We start from the raw sequence: 21,700 nt of genomic DNA, 5'->3' as shown, positions 1-21,700 counted from the left end.
GCATCGTCTATATATGGCAGTCAGTATGATTGCCAAAGTGAATTTATCATTGTAAAGTTGATTATTTAAATTACAATATTAAATATAAAAAAATCTCAAACTGTCTCAATAATATTTCATCCCTGTATACTAAAACAGCACCTGGGAATCTAGTCATAAAAAAACAAGAAAAGGAATGAAAACCCATGTACTCAATAGAGTTTAGATTTAATGCATTTATTTATTGATTGATTAAATTTAACAATAAAGGAATGAATCAAGTAGCACAGAAAATATAATCACAGCTAAATCATCAAGAAAATCATGAGAAAAACTAACTATTAAACTATTAGCGAGGGAACAATCAAATTTTCTCCGGAACTGAGACATGCAATTTTTAATTGTCAGCAGGATCTTTGTCTTAAACATGTGCAGTTGTTCTTTATAGTTAGCCAGCAATATTGATTATGGGCATGTGAGTAAATCAGATTTTGATGTTGCATTTAGAAAACTGCTTAATGTCAAATTACTCTGAAGTGCAGACCCAGATGAGGCTAATTTAAAATGAAATAACATGAAAGTCTTGCAACATTGGAGGAAATTAATAGAACCTGTAGAAAAAAACTTAAAAACACAGGGAGAACATTCAAACTCCACACAAATCATAACTCTCTGCAAGATGTAAAACTAAGGCTCTAGTAAAGCAGTGCTGGTTTTATAAAAGTTTTTTCTAAACCCTGATACCAGTAACAAAAAATATTAACAGCAAATGCTCTGTCTACTTTCAATTTAAACATATTTTTTGATTAAAATATTAAATTAAAGTTGTTATAATGTTTGGCATGTTGAACTACATTTGTTCCCAAAGATCCCAGATTTTACATAAGCTCAATTAAAATAAAATATTGAGTTCCTGATTTTTGTTTTCAAAAACCCATTAAATATTATCATTCATTGTTGATTATACACTTGATCATTGTCGTTGATTACATACGCCATGCATTGCAATATTTCTATTATCATTTTAGTCTTTTTCAGAACATTATTAGAAAAGAGATAAAGCTCAGAATGAACGAATATTCAAATCAACATGTCTTACGTCTTCAGTTTTTACTTCCAGTATGAAATTGTCTTGTGCTCAGTATAAAAAAACCCTGGAAACAACAAACATAAAATAATTAGCAATAATATTTTTACAACATCTGTCAGAATTGATGTGCATCTGAAATAAACATGAGAACAGTATTTTGAAAAGAAGAATCAATAATAAATGTTGTAGATCTGCTGCAGTAAAATGGAGAATATTGTTGGTGGCACTTTCAGCTTAGACTGCTAAAATGCTGTGCTTTAATTCACCTAATTTCTTGATATTCCTCATTTAAAAATAAGTGTTTGAATAAAACTGAAATATCTCTCCAGCAAGTATTTGGCTTAGAGGGTACACAACAATACTCAACAAAGTCAGAAATGTTTTGAATGTACAACTTAAAGACTAAAAATATTAAAATAAGAAAATAATATCTGAAAATTATCAATAACAACACGTTCATTTATTACTGTTTATATAAACAGGTGGTCCAACTAACTGATTAGTTTTTTTTTTCCTTTTTTAAAGTATTTCAGGTAAAGATCCATTCTGTGTTAAACTATTTTAATTCAAGTGAGGCACTAGAAGATTAACTTACCTGGTACGTTTTGGACCTCCCGATGAAGTCCACTTTCCTGCTCCTTAACAAATGTTTCTGCGGAGTGAACATGTTTTTCATTTCCTCCAAGTGCTCCACATATTCCATGTTCTCCATGCATTCCATGTGTCATATGAATTCCATGTCCTCCATGTCCTCCATGTTCTCCATGTTCTCCATGTTCTCCATGCACTAGGTGTGTTCCAAATGTACCAAATGCTTCAGGTGCTCCTTGCGTTAACCTTATGAAACAAATATTGGTGATGAGAAGCATTATAAAACAATTTATAAAGTAGCATTTCTATCCCATTACATGTATCTATCATTGTTAATAAAGACAAAATCTTTATATATAATACGCTACCGTGGCTGTTCATTTCTCTGTCCAGGATTTCAAATCACCTGTAGCTCGCAAACCGTTTGACCGATTGACTTGAAATTTGGTACACATATACTACATGACGTTTACTATCCACTTTCGGGGTGCTAATTGACCTCCAAGGTTATTCCATCCATCCATCCATTTTCCAACCCGCTGAATCCGAACACAGGGTCACGGAGGTCTGCTGGAGCCAATCCCAGCCAACACAAAGCACAAGGCAGAAACCAAACCCGGGTAGGGTGCCAACCCACCGCAGAGGTTATTCCTCTTTTTATTTTTATTTTATTTGATTGTAGAATCAACTCTTGGCAGCGGCCAGCAGAGCAGCCATTCGGCGCAAGCATATGGACGCCGCTCTCATCCCTATCACCTTCACCGTTACTTCCCCTACCTCTTCATATCTTAAATTATTTTTGAGGCAGATTGAAGACTTAAGTGCCAGCTTAAGTGAAAAATTAAAAAAAAAAATGTACTAACTAATTGCAACACAAACACTGACTTAATCAGTTTTAATGTGAAAACATGCCGACGAAAGAAGAGAATCAGTGGGCCGCTAGGGTGGAGAAAAGAAGAGCTGCTCAGGAAGCTGCAAGTGCATGAACCTCTGAGCAAACAAATGCTAAACGTACAGAGAAAGAGGATGACATTAGGAATGCTCAAGTCATGTACAGTATATTCACTGCACGTTATCGTGCAGTACGTCGTTACTGGTAGCTTATAATGCAATAAAATGTAAGTGTTATAATTAGTACAGATGTTTACAATTCACCTTCTCTGTATTTTTAGTACTTTTCTTGTTCACATCATCAAGTTTCACAACTTAAATTCTCTTTTCTACTTCTCTGTTGCTCACTGCATTCAACTTTGATCATTCTTTTTAAAATCATTCAAGAACAAATATGCCCTTCAGTAAAAATATCTTAATGGTAAATCAGTAAGCATTCAGGTTACCTACATCACAAAGGATCAGATTACTAGGCTTCACCTTGAATTCTTGTCCTCCCTGTTTAAAATATCTCTTTTTCTTTTTTAAACCCCAATCGTGTGTGCACTTAGTTTACAGTTTACATGTGTACAGCGTCTGTATCTCACTAGTTACACCCATTGCACTTAGGGTCTGGCTATTGTGTGTATTCCAAAATCAGTTATCTAAAATATAAATCAACTGACAAATATTTAATTTTACACACTGGCACAGTGGTTTGGATATTAATCCAGTTTCCATCCCTCCAAAATCCTCATTCCTTAATAAAAAAATGTTGCAAGGGCTGGTAAAAATTGTTCGTAAAATCAGCATTGTGGATACTGAGATATTCCTGCTCATGTTCTTCATTAGGCAGGAGTGGACGGGGTGTTGCTGACCACATGTTAAAGTGAAAACACACCATAAGCGAAAGCATTCTGTCTCTATTTTTGGTGACAGTTTTCAGTCTACTAATCCAGAGCTCACAGCTCATGTTCATGTTACATTTAGCAAAATCTTTGTGCTTTAACCAGCATTTTGTTATTTCAGCACTTTGCTACGCAGTTTAGTCTGGTTGTGACTTTTCATCTTATTTAATAAATAAAATAATTTTACTTCAAAATAGTGTTTATAATTTGGATAAAGTAATATCTTGTCTAAAACTTGGTGTGTGTGTAAACCCTGCGGTGGGCTGGCGCCCTGCACGGGGTTTGTTCCTGCCTTGCACCCTGTGCTGGCAGGGATTGGCTCCAGCAAATCCCTGTGACCCTGTAGTTAGGATAGAGCGGTTGGAGAATGTCATATAACTTAATAATCAGTTCGGCATGATGGTGTATTTTTGTAGTTGAATTGTATTTGGAATAATGTGATGCACTCTTGATGTGTTTAGTTTGAATTTCACTTGCACAGAATAAATAAGTGACCAAACAGTAAATTTTAAACTTCTATCAAAACAAACTCAAATGTTTAAATGAACAAAGTGGAAAGGTGAGACACCATATGAATGTGAATGCAGCATTTGTCAGTCAAATGCCCGCTCAGTTGTATTTTACATACAACCCAAAACCTTCAAAATGCCTGCTGCTCACATTTGTTCTCATATACATACCAATACATAACTTATTAATTTCTCTCCCCATAATCAGCACACTATCTATGAGGTTCCTAGCAGTTTTCATTTGCTTCTATTAATACGAACATCGTTTACCTGTACTCCTGCTCTTGAAGTACCCTAAAGACGCTGCTTTTAGTTTGAGCATAATCTCTGTCTATAACAATAATGGTTTTAAAAATATCAAAACAAGTTACAAGTCCAAAAGCTATAGCAGTTGTAGTAGACTTTTGTCATTGTTACACATGCAGATAATATACTTTAAAGAAGGCAAAATAATCAAGCTCTACTGAGTACAGTATGCTGAATACAAGTCAAGATGTTACTCGTAAATTGTATTATATAGTTATGAGGGCAGACCTGAAATAGTGTGTTAGATTTCAGTGTATGTAATACAAAAAAATGTAAAACAGTTCTAAAGAAGTCTGGAAAACAGCAGCTAGACTAATTGCAAGATTGTGACATATGAGATCATCAGAGTAACACTAAAACAGTTAAATATTTTCAGTATAAGCAAAGAAGATTAAGATGTGAAATAAGAAATTGCAGGTTACTACTTTTATTTATTTATTTATTTTTATTTTTTTTCAGAAAAATGTTTTCTGTCCAATGAGGAAAAGCAGACATTTCCTTTTTAATAGCAGACTACTCTGCAAGAACTCAGTTTGTCTTGATATGGAGTTTTCTGAGGTCCATAAGAAAAAAAAATGTAAAAAAATGTGTTTAAAATAAGAAGGAATGCGCAGCTTGAAGTCTATTTGCTCTTTTAATTGATTAATTAACATGAAACCCTTGTTGGTGTTGAATATTAACCCGCATTCAGTATGTTTTGCTACAGTAGTTTAAAAATAGTATCACAGCCGAAAATACACAGTACATAAAAGAGTTTGTCACTGCAGAAAACAGCATATTAATGGTTTCCTTACAGTTGTTATTAATCTTAAATGTGCTATATATGCACAAACTTAAACATTTAGCTTATTATTAAATATATTAAAAAATGTTTATTTCTGATTTGAAATATGTGTGTTATAGTTACTAAATCAGGTGACAAGCGCAACGGTTTTCATATACTTCTGAGTGGTACTGCAGAGGTTATTGCTACGCCATGCTGCTTCAGGGACAAGTGATTAGTTTGTGGTTTGTAGTTGATTATGTGAAGTTTGCATATTCTCTGTTATGGTAATGTGGCTTTTCTCCTAGTACTCTTCCATATCTCAAATATCTGTGAATTAGGTTAACATTTGATTTGCTTTTTCTGGACCACCAAAGGTCCACTATCAATAATAGATCATCTGTAAAAAGATGACAAGATATTGTTCCATCATCTTCATAAAGAATGACAATGTGAAGTCAGAAGAAAGAGAAAATCATCCTAGTCAGAGTACTGAAACATATAAATTGTACAAAACAAGAAATCTGTGAAATCTAGCTGTGAGTAATCTTCTTCTTTCGGCTATAAATTCACAATTTACTCTCATATTGACAGCTTCAGGCAGAGACCCTAAATAATGCAGTATGAAGTAAAGCAATATCAATACAATGAATACATCGAATGGCAAAACAGACATAGTCTCAAATTGTTTTTTAGGACAATATTCATAAAGTCTACGTGTGGGTCCAAAATCAACATTTCCCAGATTGGTGATTTAAGGGAAAATTCACCCTTAGATCTTTCTCATGATTACAATTGTTCCAACACCATGAATGTGCTCCAATTAATACTCCATTGCCTATCTTGAAGAACCTTGCTATTTCATGAAGCTGCCCAATTTCATCCTGCCAAGTAATGAAGAAGACACCCATGCTGCTATGAAAAAAATCTGATATTTTTCACTTCATCCATTACCACAATGAGAAAGCCTGCAATATTTTTAAAGAAATTAGGAAGACCAACTATAGCACTTGGATTTGGCTAACTCACAAAGTTACTTAAGACCTAGCATATGCAGTATGAGGATTGTTCCTGCATTTCACATAACTAAGCACAACCGTTTGACCCTTACCATACTACTGTGTCATAATACAGACAATACCATACTTATCTGATCCTTTAATGTAGACATTGCTTTTGAGAATTCAAAGAAGAAGAAGTTCATCAGAGTGTATTTCAAAGTTTATATTAAATTTACTTTCATCTTATAACAATGAGAAAACTGAAATATAATGCAGGTAGTGTTGTAATCAAGACCGACTTCAATGTCCTTGCCCTCATTTATGAGTGGGACATGGATATACTCTCATTTACCACACCCCTAGAAAGTGAAAAAATAAAACTGATCACAAAGAATACTCACCTCTGAAGACTTGATGTCAAATGAATTCTGAAAAGTCCCCGAGGTCTTTTATTTGGTCCAAAATAGATATCTGCTAATCCTGTGAGTTTGTTTGCAGGAAAGTGAGTCAAGGGATCTTTGCCTGGGTTTTCACTGCACCAGCACCAAGCCTGGGCTCCAATCATGACTCCTCCGCCTCCCTTGATAAATTCAGTAATCTCAGGGAGGTGTGAGATTTGTTCCTGTCCGTTGATGAAGAACACTCCCATGCTGCTATCAAACTTGTCTGATATTTTCACCTTGTGGCCAGCGGCTGTCAGAATGCTTGCAACACTCTCGTAAAATTTAGGAATACCCACCACAGCATTTGGATTTGATTTTAGCCATTTCACACAATTGCATATAAGCATTTGGATGTTGGGCTCTTTTAGATATGCTTCGTGGCCAAAAACTACCATTCGACCCTTGCCATACTCTGTGGCAGCCATCAATACTGCACCAGCTTGGTCTTTTAGGATAGGGATTGCCTTAGTCGACTTGACTACCAGTTCTCCAGGGTCTGCCTCAATGTTCAAATCCAATACAGTTATGTTTTCCAGCAGCTGGAAGATTGTGGGCACCTGATCAGATGTCTTAATAAATGTTTTTGACCTGTCGTAAGATAGTAAAAACATGAACCATTTTAACTGAAGTTATTATAAATTATATTGTAAATGTCTTTGCTATTGCCTCCTAATGAATACAATTTTCTCACTTATACAGTATAGGACCGTATCTGAAGTTTTACTGAAACAGAAACAAACTGTTTCTGATTATCTTCTATCAATCACAAATGTAAGAATAACATAAGAGCCTACAATCCTTATTGTATTTTATTTAAATTACAGAAAGTTGTAAATAAAACACAGACAAAATATTGCAATTTTTTATTAATGTATTATATAAATATTCAGAAATTATTATAGTAAGTTATTTTTCCGGTTTCAAATTAGGGATTCTTTTATCTCTAGAACAAAATGATGAAATACTGTGTATAGTTAAAGTTTTTATATTTATACATGGTTTATGAGCTGCCAATTTTAAATTTAATATGTTTTATTAGTAAAATGCTTTAAAAGCTCACACAACTTAACCTTTAAATTCTGGTGCTTAATGGATTATGCTAAGAAGGTGACGTATCACAATATTAACAAGTAACCTGAAAACTGTACAGAAATTCTTTCATGTGTAAATAGTTATTCTTTTGATTACTGTATATTACCACATAACTTACACTACCATGTGCAATAATGTTTATAATAACAGGAACAAATAAATATCAAAAGAAATGCAATGCTTATTATAATTTATACTAGACAGTTAAATTATTTTACCTTTTTGATATTTTTTATTACTTATTCATTATTAATATTTACAATTCTAATTTGTTTTTCTTTCTTGTAAATATTTATTTGACATTTTTGAAACACTTTGAGCTACATTCTGTGTAGGAAAAAGTGCTATAGAAATTAATGTTGTTGATGTTTGCTTGTGATATACAGGATAATTCTATTCTCTCAAAACCAAAATAAAAACAAGGAGAAAATATTTTAAATATCATTTTCACACTTCCACTAAGTTTTCTTTCATCAGATAACTTATTATGGAATCTGAATTTTTCTTTAACAGCATTCAGTTATCTGAGGACATAAATTTTATTATGAACTGTATAATCACAGTAAAAAACTGGAGAACACACTGAAATTAATAATACGAAAATAAAGGTGATCCAAGAATACTCACTCCCCAGAAGTTGTCAAATGAATTGTATAATATCCCCGGGGTCTTTTATTTGCTCCAAAATAGATATCTGCTAATCCTGTGAGTTTGTTTGCAGGAAAGTGAGTCAAGGGATCTTTGCCTGGGTTTTCGCTACACCAGCACCAAGCCTGGGCTCCAATCATGACTCCTCCGCCTCCCTTGATAAATTCAGTAATCTCAGGGAGCTGTGAGATTTGTTCCTGTCCGTTGATGAAGAACACTCCCATACTTCTGTCAAACTTGTCTGATATTTTCACCTTGTGGCCAGCGGCTGTCAGAATGCTTGCAACACTCTCGTAAAATTTAGGAATACCCACCACAGCATTTGGATTTGATTTCAGCCATTTCACACAATTGCATATAAGCATTTGGATGTTGGGCTCTTTTAGATATGCTTCGTGGCCAAAAACTACCATTCGACCCTTGCCATACTCTGTGGCAGCCATCAATACTGCACCAGCCTGGTCTTTTAGGATAGGGATTGCTTTAGTCGACTTGACTACCAGTTCTCCAGGGTCTGCCTCAATGTTCAAATCCAATACAGTTATGTTCTCCAGGAGCTGGAAGATCGCAGGCACCTGCTCAGTTGTCTTAATACTTGTTTTTGACCTGTCGTAAGATAGTAAAAACATGGACTATTTTAACTGAAGTTATTATAAATTATATTGTAAATGTCTTTTCTATTGCCTGATAATGAATACATTTTCTCACTTATGGATTACAGTACCATATGTCAAGTTTTACTGAAGCAGAACCAAAGCACTGACAAATACAGGAAACAACACAGCAGCCTGTAATTCTTACACTTTTAATTTATTAGCTTTTTCCACGCTTAGTTTAATTACTGAAAATTGTGATAAAAGAGGAAAACATCATCACATTCCAATTTTATTGATGTATTATTCAAATATTCACAAATTATTTCTATCGGCTATTTTTCAGGTTTCCACTAAGTATTTCTAATACCACAAGAGAAAATACTCTATATATTTAAGTTTTACATTTTTTAACATGGTTTGTGGATTGCCAGTTTTGAAATTTAATACTTTTTTCAGTCAAAGGCTTTTAAAAACGGACCAAGTTCTCAAATAAGTTGACATTCAGTATACAATTTACAGAATAATATTTATACGTGTGCTATGGAATTTGAGGTGTCTGTGGACATGAATTTTATTATAAAATAGAAGGCAACGAAAAAAACAGGAAAGTCCATTAATGCAAAAAAAAAACTACGATAAAATAAAGGTGACCAAGAATACTCACTTCTCAGGGCATGTTATCATATGAATTGTAAAAAAGCCCCGTGCTCTGGAATTTGGTCCAAAATAGATATCCGCCAATCCTGTGAGTTTATTTGCAGGAAAGTGAGTCAAGGGATCTTTGCCAGGATTGCAGCAGCACCAATACCAAGCCTGTGTTCCAATCAGGACACCTCCACCTCCCTTGATAAATTCAGTAATCTCATGGAGCTGTGAGATTTGTTCCTGTCCGTTGATGAAGAACACTCCCATACTTCTGTCAAACTTGTCTGATACTTTGACCTTGTGGCCAGCAGCTGTGAGAATGCTTGCAACACTCTCACAGTATTTAGGGATACCTACCACAGCATCTGGATTTGGTTTCAACCATTTCACACAATTGCATATAAGCTTCTTGATGTTAGGCTCTTTTAGATAAGACTCGTGGCCAAAAACTACCATTCGACCCTTGCCATATTCTGTGGCAGCCATCAATATTGTGCCATCCTCGTCTTTCAGGATAGGAATTGCCTTAGCTGACTTGACTATCAGTTCTCCAGGGTCTGCCTCAATGGTCAGATCCAATTCAGTTACGTTCTCCAATAGCTGGAAGATTGCAGGCGTCTTATCAGATGGCTTTATAAATGTTTTTGACCTGTTGTAAGATAGTAAAAACATGGACCATTTTAACCAAAGCAATTTTAAATGATGCTGTAAGTGTCTTTACAATTGCCTCCTAATAAATACATTTTTCAGTTATGCAGTATAGCACGATATGTCATGAAAGAGAAACAAAGCACTGACAAATGCAGGAAACAATATACCAGCCTGTAATCCCTATACTATACTTTTAATGTATTATTTATTTCCACACTAAGTTTAATTACTGAAGGTTGTGATAAAAGAGGAACACAGCATCACATTGTATTTTTATTGAGGTGTTATTCAAATATTCACAAATTTTTGCTATTTTGCTATTTTTCAAGTTTACACTTAGTGTTTCTATTACCACAAGAGAAAACTGTTGAAATCCTCTGTGTATCATGGTTTGTGGATTGCCAGTTTTCAAATTTAGTAGTTTTTTTTTTTAAGTAAAAGGCTTTTAAAGTTGATATAGTTTTCAAATAAGTTGTCCTACAGGATAGAATTTACAGAATAATATTCAAATGTTTGTTATGGAATGTGAGATGTCTGTGGATATGAATTTTATTATGAACTTCATAACCATAGGAAAACATAAAACAAGAAAATCCATTAACACAAAAAATGATATAATAAAATAAAGGTGATTAAGAATACTCACTTCTCAGGACATGTTGTAGTGTGAATTGTAAAACAGCCCGGGGGTCTGGCATTTGGTCCAAAATAGATATCCGCCAATCCTGTGAACTTGTTTGCAGGAAAGTGAGCCAAGGGATCTTTGCCAGGATTGCAACTGCACCAATACCAAGCCTGGGCTCCAATCATGACTCCCCCGCCTCCCTTGATAAATTCAGTGATTTCAGAGAGCTGTGAGATTTGTTCCTGTCCGTTGATGAAGAACACTCCCATACTTCTGTCAAACTTGTCTGATACTTTGACCTTGTGGCCAGCAGCTGTGAGAATGCTTGCAACACTCTCATAGTATTTAGGAATACCCACCACAGCATCTGGATTTGATTTCAGCCATTTCACACAATTGCATATAAACATTTGGATTTTAGGCTCTTTTAGATATGCTTCATGGCCAAAAACTACCATTCGACCCTTGCCAAACTCTGTAGCAGCAATCAATACTACACCCTCCTTGTCTTTCAGGACAGGAATTGCTTTTGCTGACTTGAGTATCAGTTCTCCAGGGTTTGCCTCAACATTCAAATCCAATTGAGTTATGTTTGCCAATAGTTGGAAGATTGCAGGTCTTTCTACTCTTCGATAGTGAAATGTAACTGTTTCAAATTCCATTTTTTTGTTCTGCTCTTCTTAACCTGTTTAAAATATAAGGTTATGACTTTTTAAAGCCATTATACAAGATTAGGAACCTCAATTAAAAATTAATTTACAAACACATCAATATTTTGGCTAATTGAACTTTATATTTCTAGAAGACTATGATTGATTCCCAACCTAGACGTCTTCTCTATGTATAATATCCATCTTCTTCTTGTGCTCTTTTTCCTAATACTGCTGTTTCTTTCAGACGCATGCATGTTGGCTCAGTTGGGGTGCATACATTTTCCCCACTATGAGTGAATTTGCATGCATTGCTTTCTTTACAGAGTCGTTTGCTGCCTTGTGACTGATGTTCCTAAGATAGGCTGTATCACCCTCAGAAAAAATTAAGCAGGTTTTCTAAACGGACATCAATTTTAATTTTCAAAATTATAACAACTTAAGTTAAATATGTATTCCTTGCTTTTAAAACTTATTTACTTGAACAACTCTCTTATTTATATGTACTTTGTAACCAAAAATTACAATAAATAAAATGAAGGTTTTTTTCTTCAAGTATGTATTATAATGCTTATATGTGGTAGTTTGTGAGAAACAATAGGACAATAATAACCTTTTTTAAAACTTAATTTTTTGAAAATGTTTAAAGCATTGAATATTTCATATGTGTTAATATTGCATTTGATATTAATTTGCTGCTTGCGAATGCTGCAATCAAGTCCCAGCTTCACTGGGTCACATGTTTTGGGTCTGCAGCAAGCCTTGGAGTCACAATCCCTCCTAACCCATTAACAGCTGTGTTTGGTGTTCTTCCAAATGGTTTTAAAGTGGAGAAGAACAAACAAACTGTGATTGCATTCACTACACTTTTGGCACGCAGACTTATTTTGCTAAACTGGAAGAATCCTAACTCTCCTCTGTTAAGTCAGTGGGAAACCGATGTTTTATACTATTTGAAATTGGAAAAAAAATCAAATTCTCAGTTAGAGGATCATTACAGAATTTTTTCAAAACCTGGCAGGATCTAATCAGTAATATTTTAGAATAAGCTCTTAAAGCACTGAGGAAGCAATTATTTCCACATTTCTTTTTCTTCTCCATTCATCTCTATTGCCCTTTTAAATTAATCAATTCAGGTATGTTCACAAGCCTTAAGTTTTACTCCGTTGGCCATGCTCTCTTTCTTAGGGCTGAGGGTTAAGTTGTTTTCATCCTACTTTTTTTGTAAAAATTGATCTATGGAAAGATTACAATAAAATTAATAAAATAAAAAAAAGATATTAATTTGCTGCTTCTCTTTTTTATTTGTTGAGTATTATACAAAAAGCTGTAAAGTATGCCTTTTGTAATATTTGAAATGTTTTTACATCTTTTTAAATGGTGGAGAGCACAGTGGTAAACTGAAATAAAATACTATCCACTTATTATTAAAATGTATTGTGTTTATCTTTATCATCCATACTGCACCCTTGCAAAAGATTACATAAAGTACTTGATAGTCCATTCACCCATCCATTATCCAACCCGCTATATCTTAACTACAGGGTTACAGGGGTCTGCTGGTGCCAATCTCAGCCAACACAGGGCGCAAAGCAGGAAACAAACCCCGGGCAGGGTGCCAGCCCACCGCAGCTTGATGATCCATATTATCATTTTTTATCAAACCATTAAGATTCTAGATTCTGTATTCTGTATTCTGTTTATCTCATTCATTATTTCAAATAAAGATTCAGCGCCATTATTTCACTATAGTTCATACCTCCAGACATATTCCCTGGACTTCTTGTAAGTGCTTCTTACTATGTGGAAATCGATATTGTATAAAATATCTCATATGTAAGTTCTTTGTGAATGAAATAGACAATAAACAATTTACAAACATTTTCTTTTTTATACAGAGCCTTTTTTTAGAGTTTTGTACTTTTTTTTTAATATGAGAAAAACTAATCAAGGTGGATCAGAATTTTTAGAAAACAATGACTATAGTACTACAATATATTCATATTACATTCAAAATTTTTAAAGACATTCACTGTTTTAATACAGAAACGTTGTGAGTCTACGGCATTTCAAAAATGACCCATTATTGTTTTTGCACTTTGAAACAATTGATACTGGCAGCTGAAACACTGATTACATTTTAAATATATGTATTCTTATGTACACAAAATTGTTTAGTGCTAAAATAATTTTATGCATTTGTATGGGAGTTTTTTTAGTGTACCAACAAGGCATTCTTTTTACCTAAGGTATAATTATAAAATTGAATAGCAGCATGCAGTGCTCGTTTCTTACTAATCTTAAAACTCTGTCATACATACAGTACAATCCTCTTATATTTAAACTGTCGACTACTTTGTCAAGGTATGTTTTGCGGTGCAGAGAACTCCATAGACAGATCTGCACAAATATCAGAGAGTTATAGAACGACTCCTTCACTGCAATACTGATACTCTGTGCAAGAGAGGACAGAGCTGACTGTACTTCCTTAGAAGGCTGGCGTCTTTCAACATCTGCAATAAGATGCTGCAGATGTTCTATCAGGCGGTTGTGGCGAGCACCCTCTTCTACGTGGTGGTGTGCTGGTGAGGCTGCATAAAGAAGAGGGACGCCTCACACCTGGAGAAACTGGTGAGGCACAAACTCCTCACAGACAGCGGACAGGGAAAGAATGAATACAAGTGGAACTTTGGTTTGCAAGCATAATTCGTTTCGGAAATGTGCTCGCAATCCAAAGCACTCGTATATCAAAGCAAATTTCCCCATAAGAAATAATGGAAACTCAGATGATTCATTCCACAACCCAAAACTATTCATATAAAAATGATTAATACAAAATCTAAAGTAAAAATACATAAAACAAATTAACCTGCACCTTTGAAAATAATCATGGCTGGTGTGGGTGAGTTTCTAAACTCTTGTGGGATTTCACCCAATGCAATGACACGTGGAAGCAACCGCAGGCACCCAGCGCTGTAGCAGCTTGCCGTAAAAGCGAATCCGAAAAGATCACGGTCAACAACAACAACATTTATTTATATAGCACATTTTCATACAAGAAAACATGTAACCCAAAGTGCTTTACAAAATGAAGAATAGAAAATTAGAAGACACAATAAAAAATAAAAATAAGTCTACATTAATTAATATAGAATAAGTAAGGTCCGATGGCCAGGGTGGACAGAAAAAAAAAACTCCAGACGGCTGGAGAAAAAAAATGAAATCTGCAGGGATTCCAGACCAAGAGACCGCCCAGTCCCCTCTGGGCGGTTATGCTATAAGCACCTGCCGTTGATGGGTGATATAAGAAACAAGGAACTTTATAAATGCGCAGGCCACAGTATTACTTGGCCACTAACCTGGGCATGACCCTGCCTGACTGTGTCTGTGTATAAGAGAATGACAGATCCCGCTACAGTAAATAACCGCGTTGTTCCTGTTTCAAGCTGAAGTACTGAGACTCAGCTTCGTGTTTTAGGGTGCAATATGGGTACTCACATGTCACAGCACACACACGTGGTCACAATGCTGTAGTAAACAGTATACGCTTGTACGGATGTTGACTATATGAGTGAGGCACGCCGACTGACGATTGCCCACAATCCAGCAGCGAAAGAGAGAAGAACCATCAGCTCAGTTGTGATCACGTGACGCTCGGCAGACAAAGCATATATGGACTATGCAAAACACTCGCAAACCAAGTTACTCACAATCCAAGGTTCCATTTATACATGAAAAATGAAAGCCAACTCCTGCCGAAGCTTAACCATCACTTCACTGAGTGAAGAACAAGCACGTTTGAACCAAAAATGCACAGACACAGACAGTCATGGTAAAGTGAGACTTCTTGTATGTGCACAAGCTGCCTTGTTCTAATGTTATTTTCTATCAGCTGTGCTATTTGGAGGGCAAATGAATATGCTGCCAGGTCTGTTCTCCAGTGTGATCCTGTATGAAGAGGATTCCTTTTTGTGGTCTATTTTCATTTTCTAGAGTTTTTTATTTAAAAATATTTTAGAAAAAAAAATGTGCATTTTACACATCTTTACCGTACAACAAGATGACTTAATGTGTAGATTATGTGGCATGAGATTTTTTCATAAATGTTTTGGATATTGTTTGCTGCTGTCCAGTATTCGTCACCATTGGGTCAAATTCAGTTAGAAATGCTGTTATATTGCTTTACCACAAAAACACAAACTACATGGTGTAAGTAACACATTAACAACAAAATAACATTTTTTGATGGTGTATTTCTTTAAGACTTTGCACATGATCCCATTCTTCGACTTGGTATAAGCCATATGCATCTCTTTTAGGTTAAGTGCAGCTGACCTATAAGGCTTCTGGCCAGCAGGGCTTGTTAAAACATCCAAATTTCAATGATGAAAGTGTGTATAGTAGTAAAATGCAATGACTTTTTTATTGCAACAGATGGCACATCACAAACATTAGAACTGCTTTAGAGAATGCTACATCCAATTCTATACAGTACAATAATTGGGGCAACAGGCAAAATGACACTGTACCTTCTTCATCTCATCATTTCAAACAACTATTGCACTATAACATAATAAGGGACATTTCAAATAGAAAAAATAATGGAAAAACAACAATGAAAGAGGAAGTATTAATCTCTTTCAAGTCAATTAGACATTCTCATGATTTGCCCTCATTAATATAGCAAAATGAGAGCGACAGGAACAAATCATGTAAATAAACAATAAATTCAATAAACATCTATAAAGACAGCCCTCTGTGTGGCAGTCAATAGTCTCCAGGGGGACTATGTTTTCTACCAGCCTTTTTATTTTCTGGTATTTTTTCTAATAATTCTGGTATAATACTTCATATACTCAGAGAAGGGTATCACTGTAGCAAGTGCCCGAATGTCGAGCAGGAGGGGCAAAGTTGAGTGGGAGGGACTACAGTGTAGAGTAGGAGGGTTTATGGGCTCTTAACATCTGACCCTCCCACAAGCCATAATCTTTACCATAGTGTAATTGGGCATTCATTGGGCATCCAGTATGTCCCCTCACACTCAACATTGTCCCTCCTACTTAACATTCAGCTCCCGGCTGCAGAGGTAGTTACTTCTACATCCAGCACTGTGCTGGTTCTTTTCGAGTAGTGTATGTGAAGTGACATCTATTGGAAGTGATTTGTAGTGCATGAGGTAATTAACTGCAGTGCATTTTCAATCCAATATATGGTGTATCACAAATGTTGCTGTTGAGAATACTACAGCAAATGCCATTTAATTGCACCTACCCCCAAGTACCCCTCCCTGTAGTTTGTGGAATGGCTACAGTGAGTACAGTCTCTATAATTCAGGCAACAGACAAACGGATACTATAACTTAATTAAAGAAATTTGAAATAGAAAAAAAATACAATAATAAAAAATGAAAGAGAGGGCACTGATCTCATTTAAATTCTTTATATATTCAGGTTATCTGCCCTCATTTTATGTAACAACAGGATAGCAAAAATAAATTGTGTAAAGTAATAAATTCCTTTAACAGCTAGAAAGAGCTCACTTAGGCCCCCCAGCATCTGAGCTTGATACCACCACGGTCAGACCATCAGCTGCTTTCTATAGTAATTAAGAAACTAAATGTGAGCATTGAGCAAGACAAATATATGCTGTATGAGAATAACTAATTTTAAGGCAAGAGAAAAAAATGAATGAGAACATTAAGACCAGAAAAATGTGGAACAAGGTTAAAGAAAAAAATGTGATCAAAAGACATTGGAAAAAGCAGATCAAACTCTAGAGAGAACTTAAAGCAATATGTAATACTGAAAGATGGTTTTCAAATGAAAGGAGATTGAGACAATTGTCTTTTGAGTATGACTTAATGACAACAGGAAAAGATGAAATCTAAAAACCAACTAATGGCAATAGTAAGAGGGTTATGCTTCTGGTTAATTCTTTTTTAGGTGTGTCAAAATACATTGAAAAATTTTTTTTAATTAAAATTTTAAAAATAATGGTTATTTAGATATGAAAACAATGAAAGAATTTTGTAGACAACTAACAAACATAATAAAATAAAATAAAATGGATGATGCAATTTAAGAAATCTATTTGTTTAATCCAAATTTTACTCACAGGGGAATCTATGCCAGCCTTAGACAGGGGAGCAAACATTCTACAAGATGTTAATAAAATAAATGCTAAAATTAAACAAGAGTAATTTAAATAATTAGAAATGTAGAAAATAAAACATTTGCATTGGGTGTGACGAGGATGGACAAGATTAGAAATGAGAACATTAGAGGGTTGAATTAGGTTGGACGGTTGGTAGAAAAATCAGAGAGGTGAGATTGCGTTGGTTTGGACATGTGCAGAGGAGAGATGCTGGGTATTTTAGGAAAAGGATACTAGGGATAGAGCTGCCAGGGAAGAAGAAAAGAGGAAGGTCTAAGAGAAGATTTATGGATGTGGTGAGAGAGGACATGCAGGTGATGGGTGTAACAGAACAAGATGCAGAAGACAGAAAGATATGGAAGAAGATGATCTGCTGTTTCAACTCCTAATAGGAGCAGCTGAAAGAAGAAGAAGAAATGTAGAAAATAAAAGCAGTATGAAACAAGCAGAGCTCAGTACACAATCAATTGCCAATTTTAATTTGGCCTGCTCAGAGTGGATGGCTGTGTGGATGGGCTCAGTGACAAACTGTTGTGTTACAGAATGAACTTGTCTTTTACGAGGCTCTGCTGCCCAGTAATGGACAGTTACAAGCATAGGAAGGTTAAAAAAGGAGTCCCTACTTGCCAGTGCTCTTTCCAAGTTAGAAGACATGTCTTGTTTTTTGAGCCTGAGTATATTTAACAACATGACATAGGCTTCTAAAACCCATCTCATGGAGTTCAGAGTTGCAGGAGGACAGAGCCCATCTTGGTTACATCAAGTGCATGGAATGAGGCAAATCCTGCACAAGACGCCAGTCTATTGCTGGGCACACTCACACCGATAGTCACAATAACAAAGGGTCAATCAACCTAGGGGGCATGTCTTTGGTATGTGAGACAAAAACAAGATTAGCCAACAAAAAATTCAATAGAGACAACTACTGAGAAAAGAATTTGAACGTAGCATGTTTTATGTGTGCATAACCTTGACTTTTAAGAACATTTCTGTCAAAAGTTGTTCGTTCGATTTAATTGTTATACTTAGAATGAATGCAGAGAGAAAACGAATTTAGGGTAAATATGGTGGTGATAGATTCCAGCCCTCTGTGATCCTGATTATATGAGTTTGATAATGTTATTTTATTTTGGACATAAAGGAATAGTTATTGTTTATCGCAGCTAACTGTAATATTTGAGGAATTTATCAATAAAGTGTTTAATTATTATACAGCCGACACTTAATTACATCTGTCACTAAGCAAATTATGTAATTATTTTAAATTTCTTACCTGTCTAATGGTTATTATACCTGAGACAGACATATATGATTGATTACACATCATACAGAGTTTAATTGCTAGCTCTTACTTTGTTTACTTACACTTCAACAAAAAATTCTGAGTTAGCATTTATTAAATTCTCAGCCATTTGGCTGATTTCATATTGCCACAGAAATCAGTACAAATTTTGTTCAGTGGCTAGTGATATAAATATTATCTAGATATAAGTTTATAAACTCCTAAAGTTATTGAATTGAAGAAAATGGGAAATATCAAGGAAGTATTGTACAGAAAATACGCACTGCTGTCCTTTTATTAGTAATTTCAGATTTTTTGTACTGCAGTTTGTCAGAAATATATATCATAACATTACAAGTTTACCAGTGACAAGTCAATTTAAATAAACTCACAGTTTTTATTGTTTTCTAATACATAGCAGTCCCTTTAAAAGCACAAGTACAAATAAAGAAATATAAAGTCTGTTTTTTGCTCCTTACCTGACTATCAAGTTGTGAGGATGAAGGAAAGGGTGACCTTCCAGTACTAAAGGTGATGGTTTATATAGTGGAGGACATCTAATTCATGCTTCCCCAAGGGTGTTAGAGAGATTATGAAAGTAGGTGCAAACTTCACTTGGGGCATTCCAAACAAATTCTGTAAACCATGAAATATATAAATAATGGACTAAGAGCTATTTTTTTCAGCACCTGTCAAGATGTTATAAATTCTCATTTGATTTCCTGGGGGGCAGAAGGTAAATGTGACCTAACATCAAGGTAATGAAGCCTTATTGACTAAACGAAGTATAATAAAGTAAATAGAATCCCCACAATGGCTTGCATCCCCGTCCATCTGTGTTTCTGACTTGTTTCCGTTGAAGATAGCTCCAGTAGAGGGAGGTTTTGAAATGCATGGACAACACAATGTTGGGTCCTCATTTACACCTTGCAGAACCTGCCGGTGAGGCTACATCAAATAAAATACTTTCTGAAAATTTTGGAGCACAAGATATTTAATATGAAAGAAAGAATTATAAAAATACTAGACATTAAGCCCGTTACAATAATGGCTGCTAGAACAGTAGTGCATAAACATTAGTAGGAACAGTTTATATTAAACGGCAAGGGACGTTGACCTCATTCTGTTTCTTGTCTTAATTTTTTTTTGTCAAAAATATTTTTGCAAGAAGCCTAAAGTAAAATAATAATAAAAATAAAATATAAACGTATATGACAATACAGTAAGTATAATTAATATTGCCTTAGTGTAAAACTTTGTTATAATCTGTAAAACACAATATCTGAAGAAGATATTTAGGAAAAATTTTCTATTTTTTTACCTCATGAAATTTTTCTATAAAATTTCATTACAGACAACATTTCTTGTAAATATTCTTTCTGAGTTTGGCAAGAGTTTGCCTTGTTCAGGACCATCTACAACCTTGACAACAACATCTGGAAAACTTCTAACTCTCGATAATGCAACATATAACTGACTGTGACTGAATGCTGGTTCTGGCAAGTAAATGCCAACTTTTTGTAAGGTTTGCTCTTCTGAGTCTTTCTCTTTTAGCGTTTTTCTGACATTTCTCATTTTCTTTTTCTTCAATCGATCTATTTGCTCATATTTTTCTTTGTCTTTTGGCCTTTCTTTTGTTGATGTTTACTTGTTGAGTTGACCGTTCTTCCAGGAGATGTTACTTATATAGGATTTGATTGTTTGTGTCTTTTGTCCTACTTGACGTGTGCTTTTTATTTTGGGTGGCATGTTGTTAGTAGATATGTCCATAATATTTTCTCTTACAGTAATACTGGCTTGTATGTGGCTGTAATATGCGTCAGTGTATTGTGTGCCTTTCAATTTCTCTCACAGTAATTAATACTGGTTTGTATTTCCGTAAAATGCCTGTAATTTTCTCTGACAGTAATACTGGCTTTGATGTCCGTAATAGGCCTATGACTTTAATTTTCTGTCACAACAGTGGGCAATCAGCAGAGTGTCCCCAGGAACTGATGTAATGCGTGGAGTGCAGTTGACAATCGTGACTGTGTCGTCTCCCCAGCAAGTACTGTGCAGTACCCCAGCAAGTATTTTAATCTGTGCTGGCGTGTAGCTGATTATTTTATGTGTGGCGTCTCCCCAGCAACGGATTTTCTGTGCGCGGTCGCGACTACCTAATCAGCACTCTCCCAGCAATTATGTCTTTTATTTGCTTATCATGCGCTGCCACGGCAAGGCCATTCACTGTGTGCCCAGCTTCCAGTGTGTGTGTGTCCAAGGTGCCGTGCTCATGGGTGGGGCACAGTGCAATGTGCGGCCCCGCACTTCACCAGAAGACACGCACACGGACACCTGGACGCACACAGGGCTTTTATTAAAGAGGATGCTGTAGGAACATCTTCTACACATGGAATCTTTAAATGCGTAAGCAACAATTAGTCTTTAGAAAATAGTGACATACTTTAGCTAGGCGGGTAATTTAGGTCCTCTGCAGTCACTATAACTGTAAGACTGCATTTCAACAAGTTTCTTATTTAGAACTCTTTAGATGCTCCTAGATAATTTGATGCCATCATCTTTTCTTGTTGAAAACATCCCCTGTCTACATAGGATAGTCTCTCTCTCATGCCACAGGCAAAATACTTCTGATAAAACATTGATTTCTATTAACAGCATGAAATAATTTTAAATGAAGAAAGTGGACTTAAAGGAATAGTGCAGGTGCTGTGGCCCTCCGGGGCTGAGGATTATCTACGGCTGTTATTAAGTGTGCTTACTAGTTTAAAAATGTCTTAGGATAACACCTAAACAAAGGCTCATTTGTGAATTAAAATAAAATTTAAAAAAAGGACACTGGAAATATATACACACTTTACCCAGACAGCAAGCAAGTGTGTGATTTAAACCTAGGATGCT

At 35.2% G+C, this 21,700-nt stretch overlaps 1 protein-coding gene across 1 annotated transcript; it reads right to left on the bottom strand.

Moving 5' to 3' along the window:
• Nucleotides 1–205: 205 nt before the first annotated feature.
• LOC120538986 lies at nucleotides 206–19,333 on the bottom strand. The gene is made up of 7 exons (XM_039768639.1): nucleotides 19,282–19,333; nucleotides 10,739–11,402; nucleotides 9,461–10,090; nucleotides 8,180–8,806; nucleotides 6,419–7,048; nucleotides 1,665–1,906; nucleotides 206–1,133 (listed from the first exon to the last, which is right to left on the bottom strand). The coding sequence occupies exons 2-7, from the start codon at nucleotides 11,377–11,379 to the stop codon at nucleotides 1,090–1,092; spliced, it is 2,814 nt and encodes a 937-aa protein (XP_039624573.1). The 5' UTR covers nucleotides 11,380–11,402; nucleotides 19,282–19,333; the 3' UTR covers nucleotides 206–1,089.
• Between the last annotated feature and the right edge of the window lie 2,367 nt (nucleotides 19,334–21,700).

This window comes from Polypterus senegalus, chromosome 11 (genome assembly GCF_016835505.1).
Source record: "Polypterus senegalus isolate Bchr_013 chromosome 11, ASM1683550v1, whole genome shotgun sequence".
Taxonomy (NCBI): Eukaryota; Metazoa; Chordata; class Cladistia; order Polypteriformes; family Polypteridae; genus Polypterus; species Polypterus senegalus.
The sequence above is the reverse complement of the archived record's forward strand: the minus strand, read 5'-3'. Positions and strand labels throughout refer to the sequence as shown.

What these genes read in the sequence shown, in the direction of transcription:
- LOC120538986 (XM_039768639.1), bottom strand. Translation starts at nt 11,379, where the DNA reads ATGGAATTTGAAACAGTTACATTTCACTATCGAAGAGTAGAAAGACCT. An exon ending in CATTTGACAACTTCTGGGGA is followed by an intron (nt 7,049 to 8,179) that starts GTGAGTATTCTT and finishes ATCTTACGACAG; the next exon opens with GTCAAAAACATTTATTAAGA. An exon ending in TTGACATCAAGTCTTCAGAG is followed by an intron (nt 1,907 to 6,418) that starts GTGAGTATTCTT and finishes TTGTTTCATAAG; the next exon opens with GTTAACGCAAGGAGCACCTG.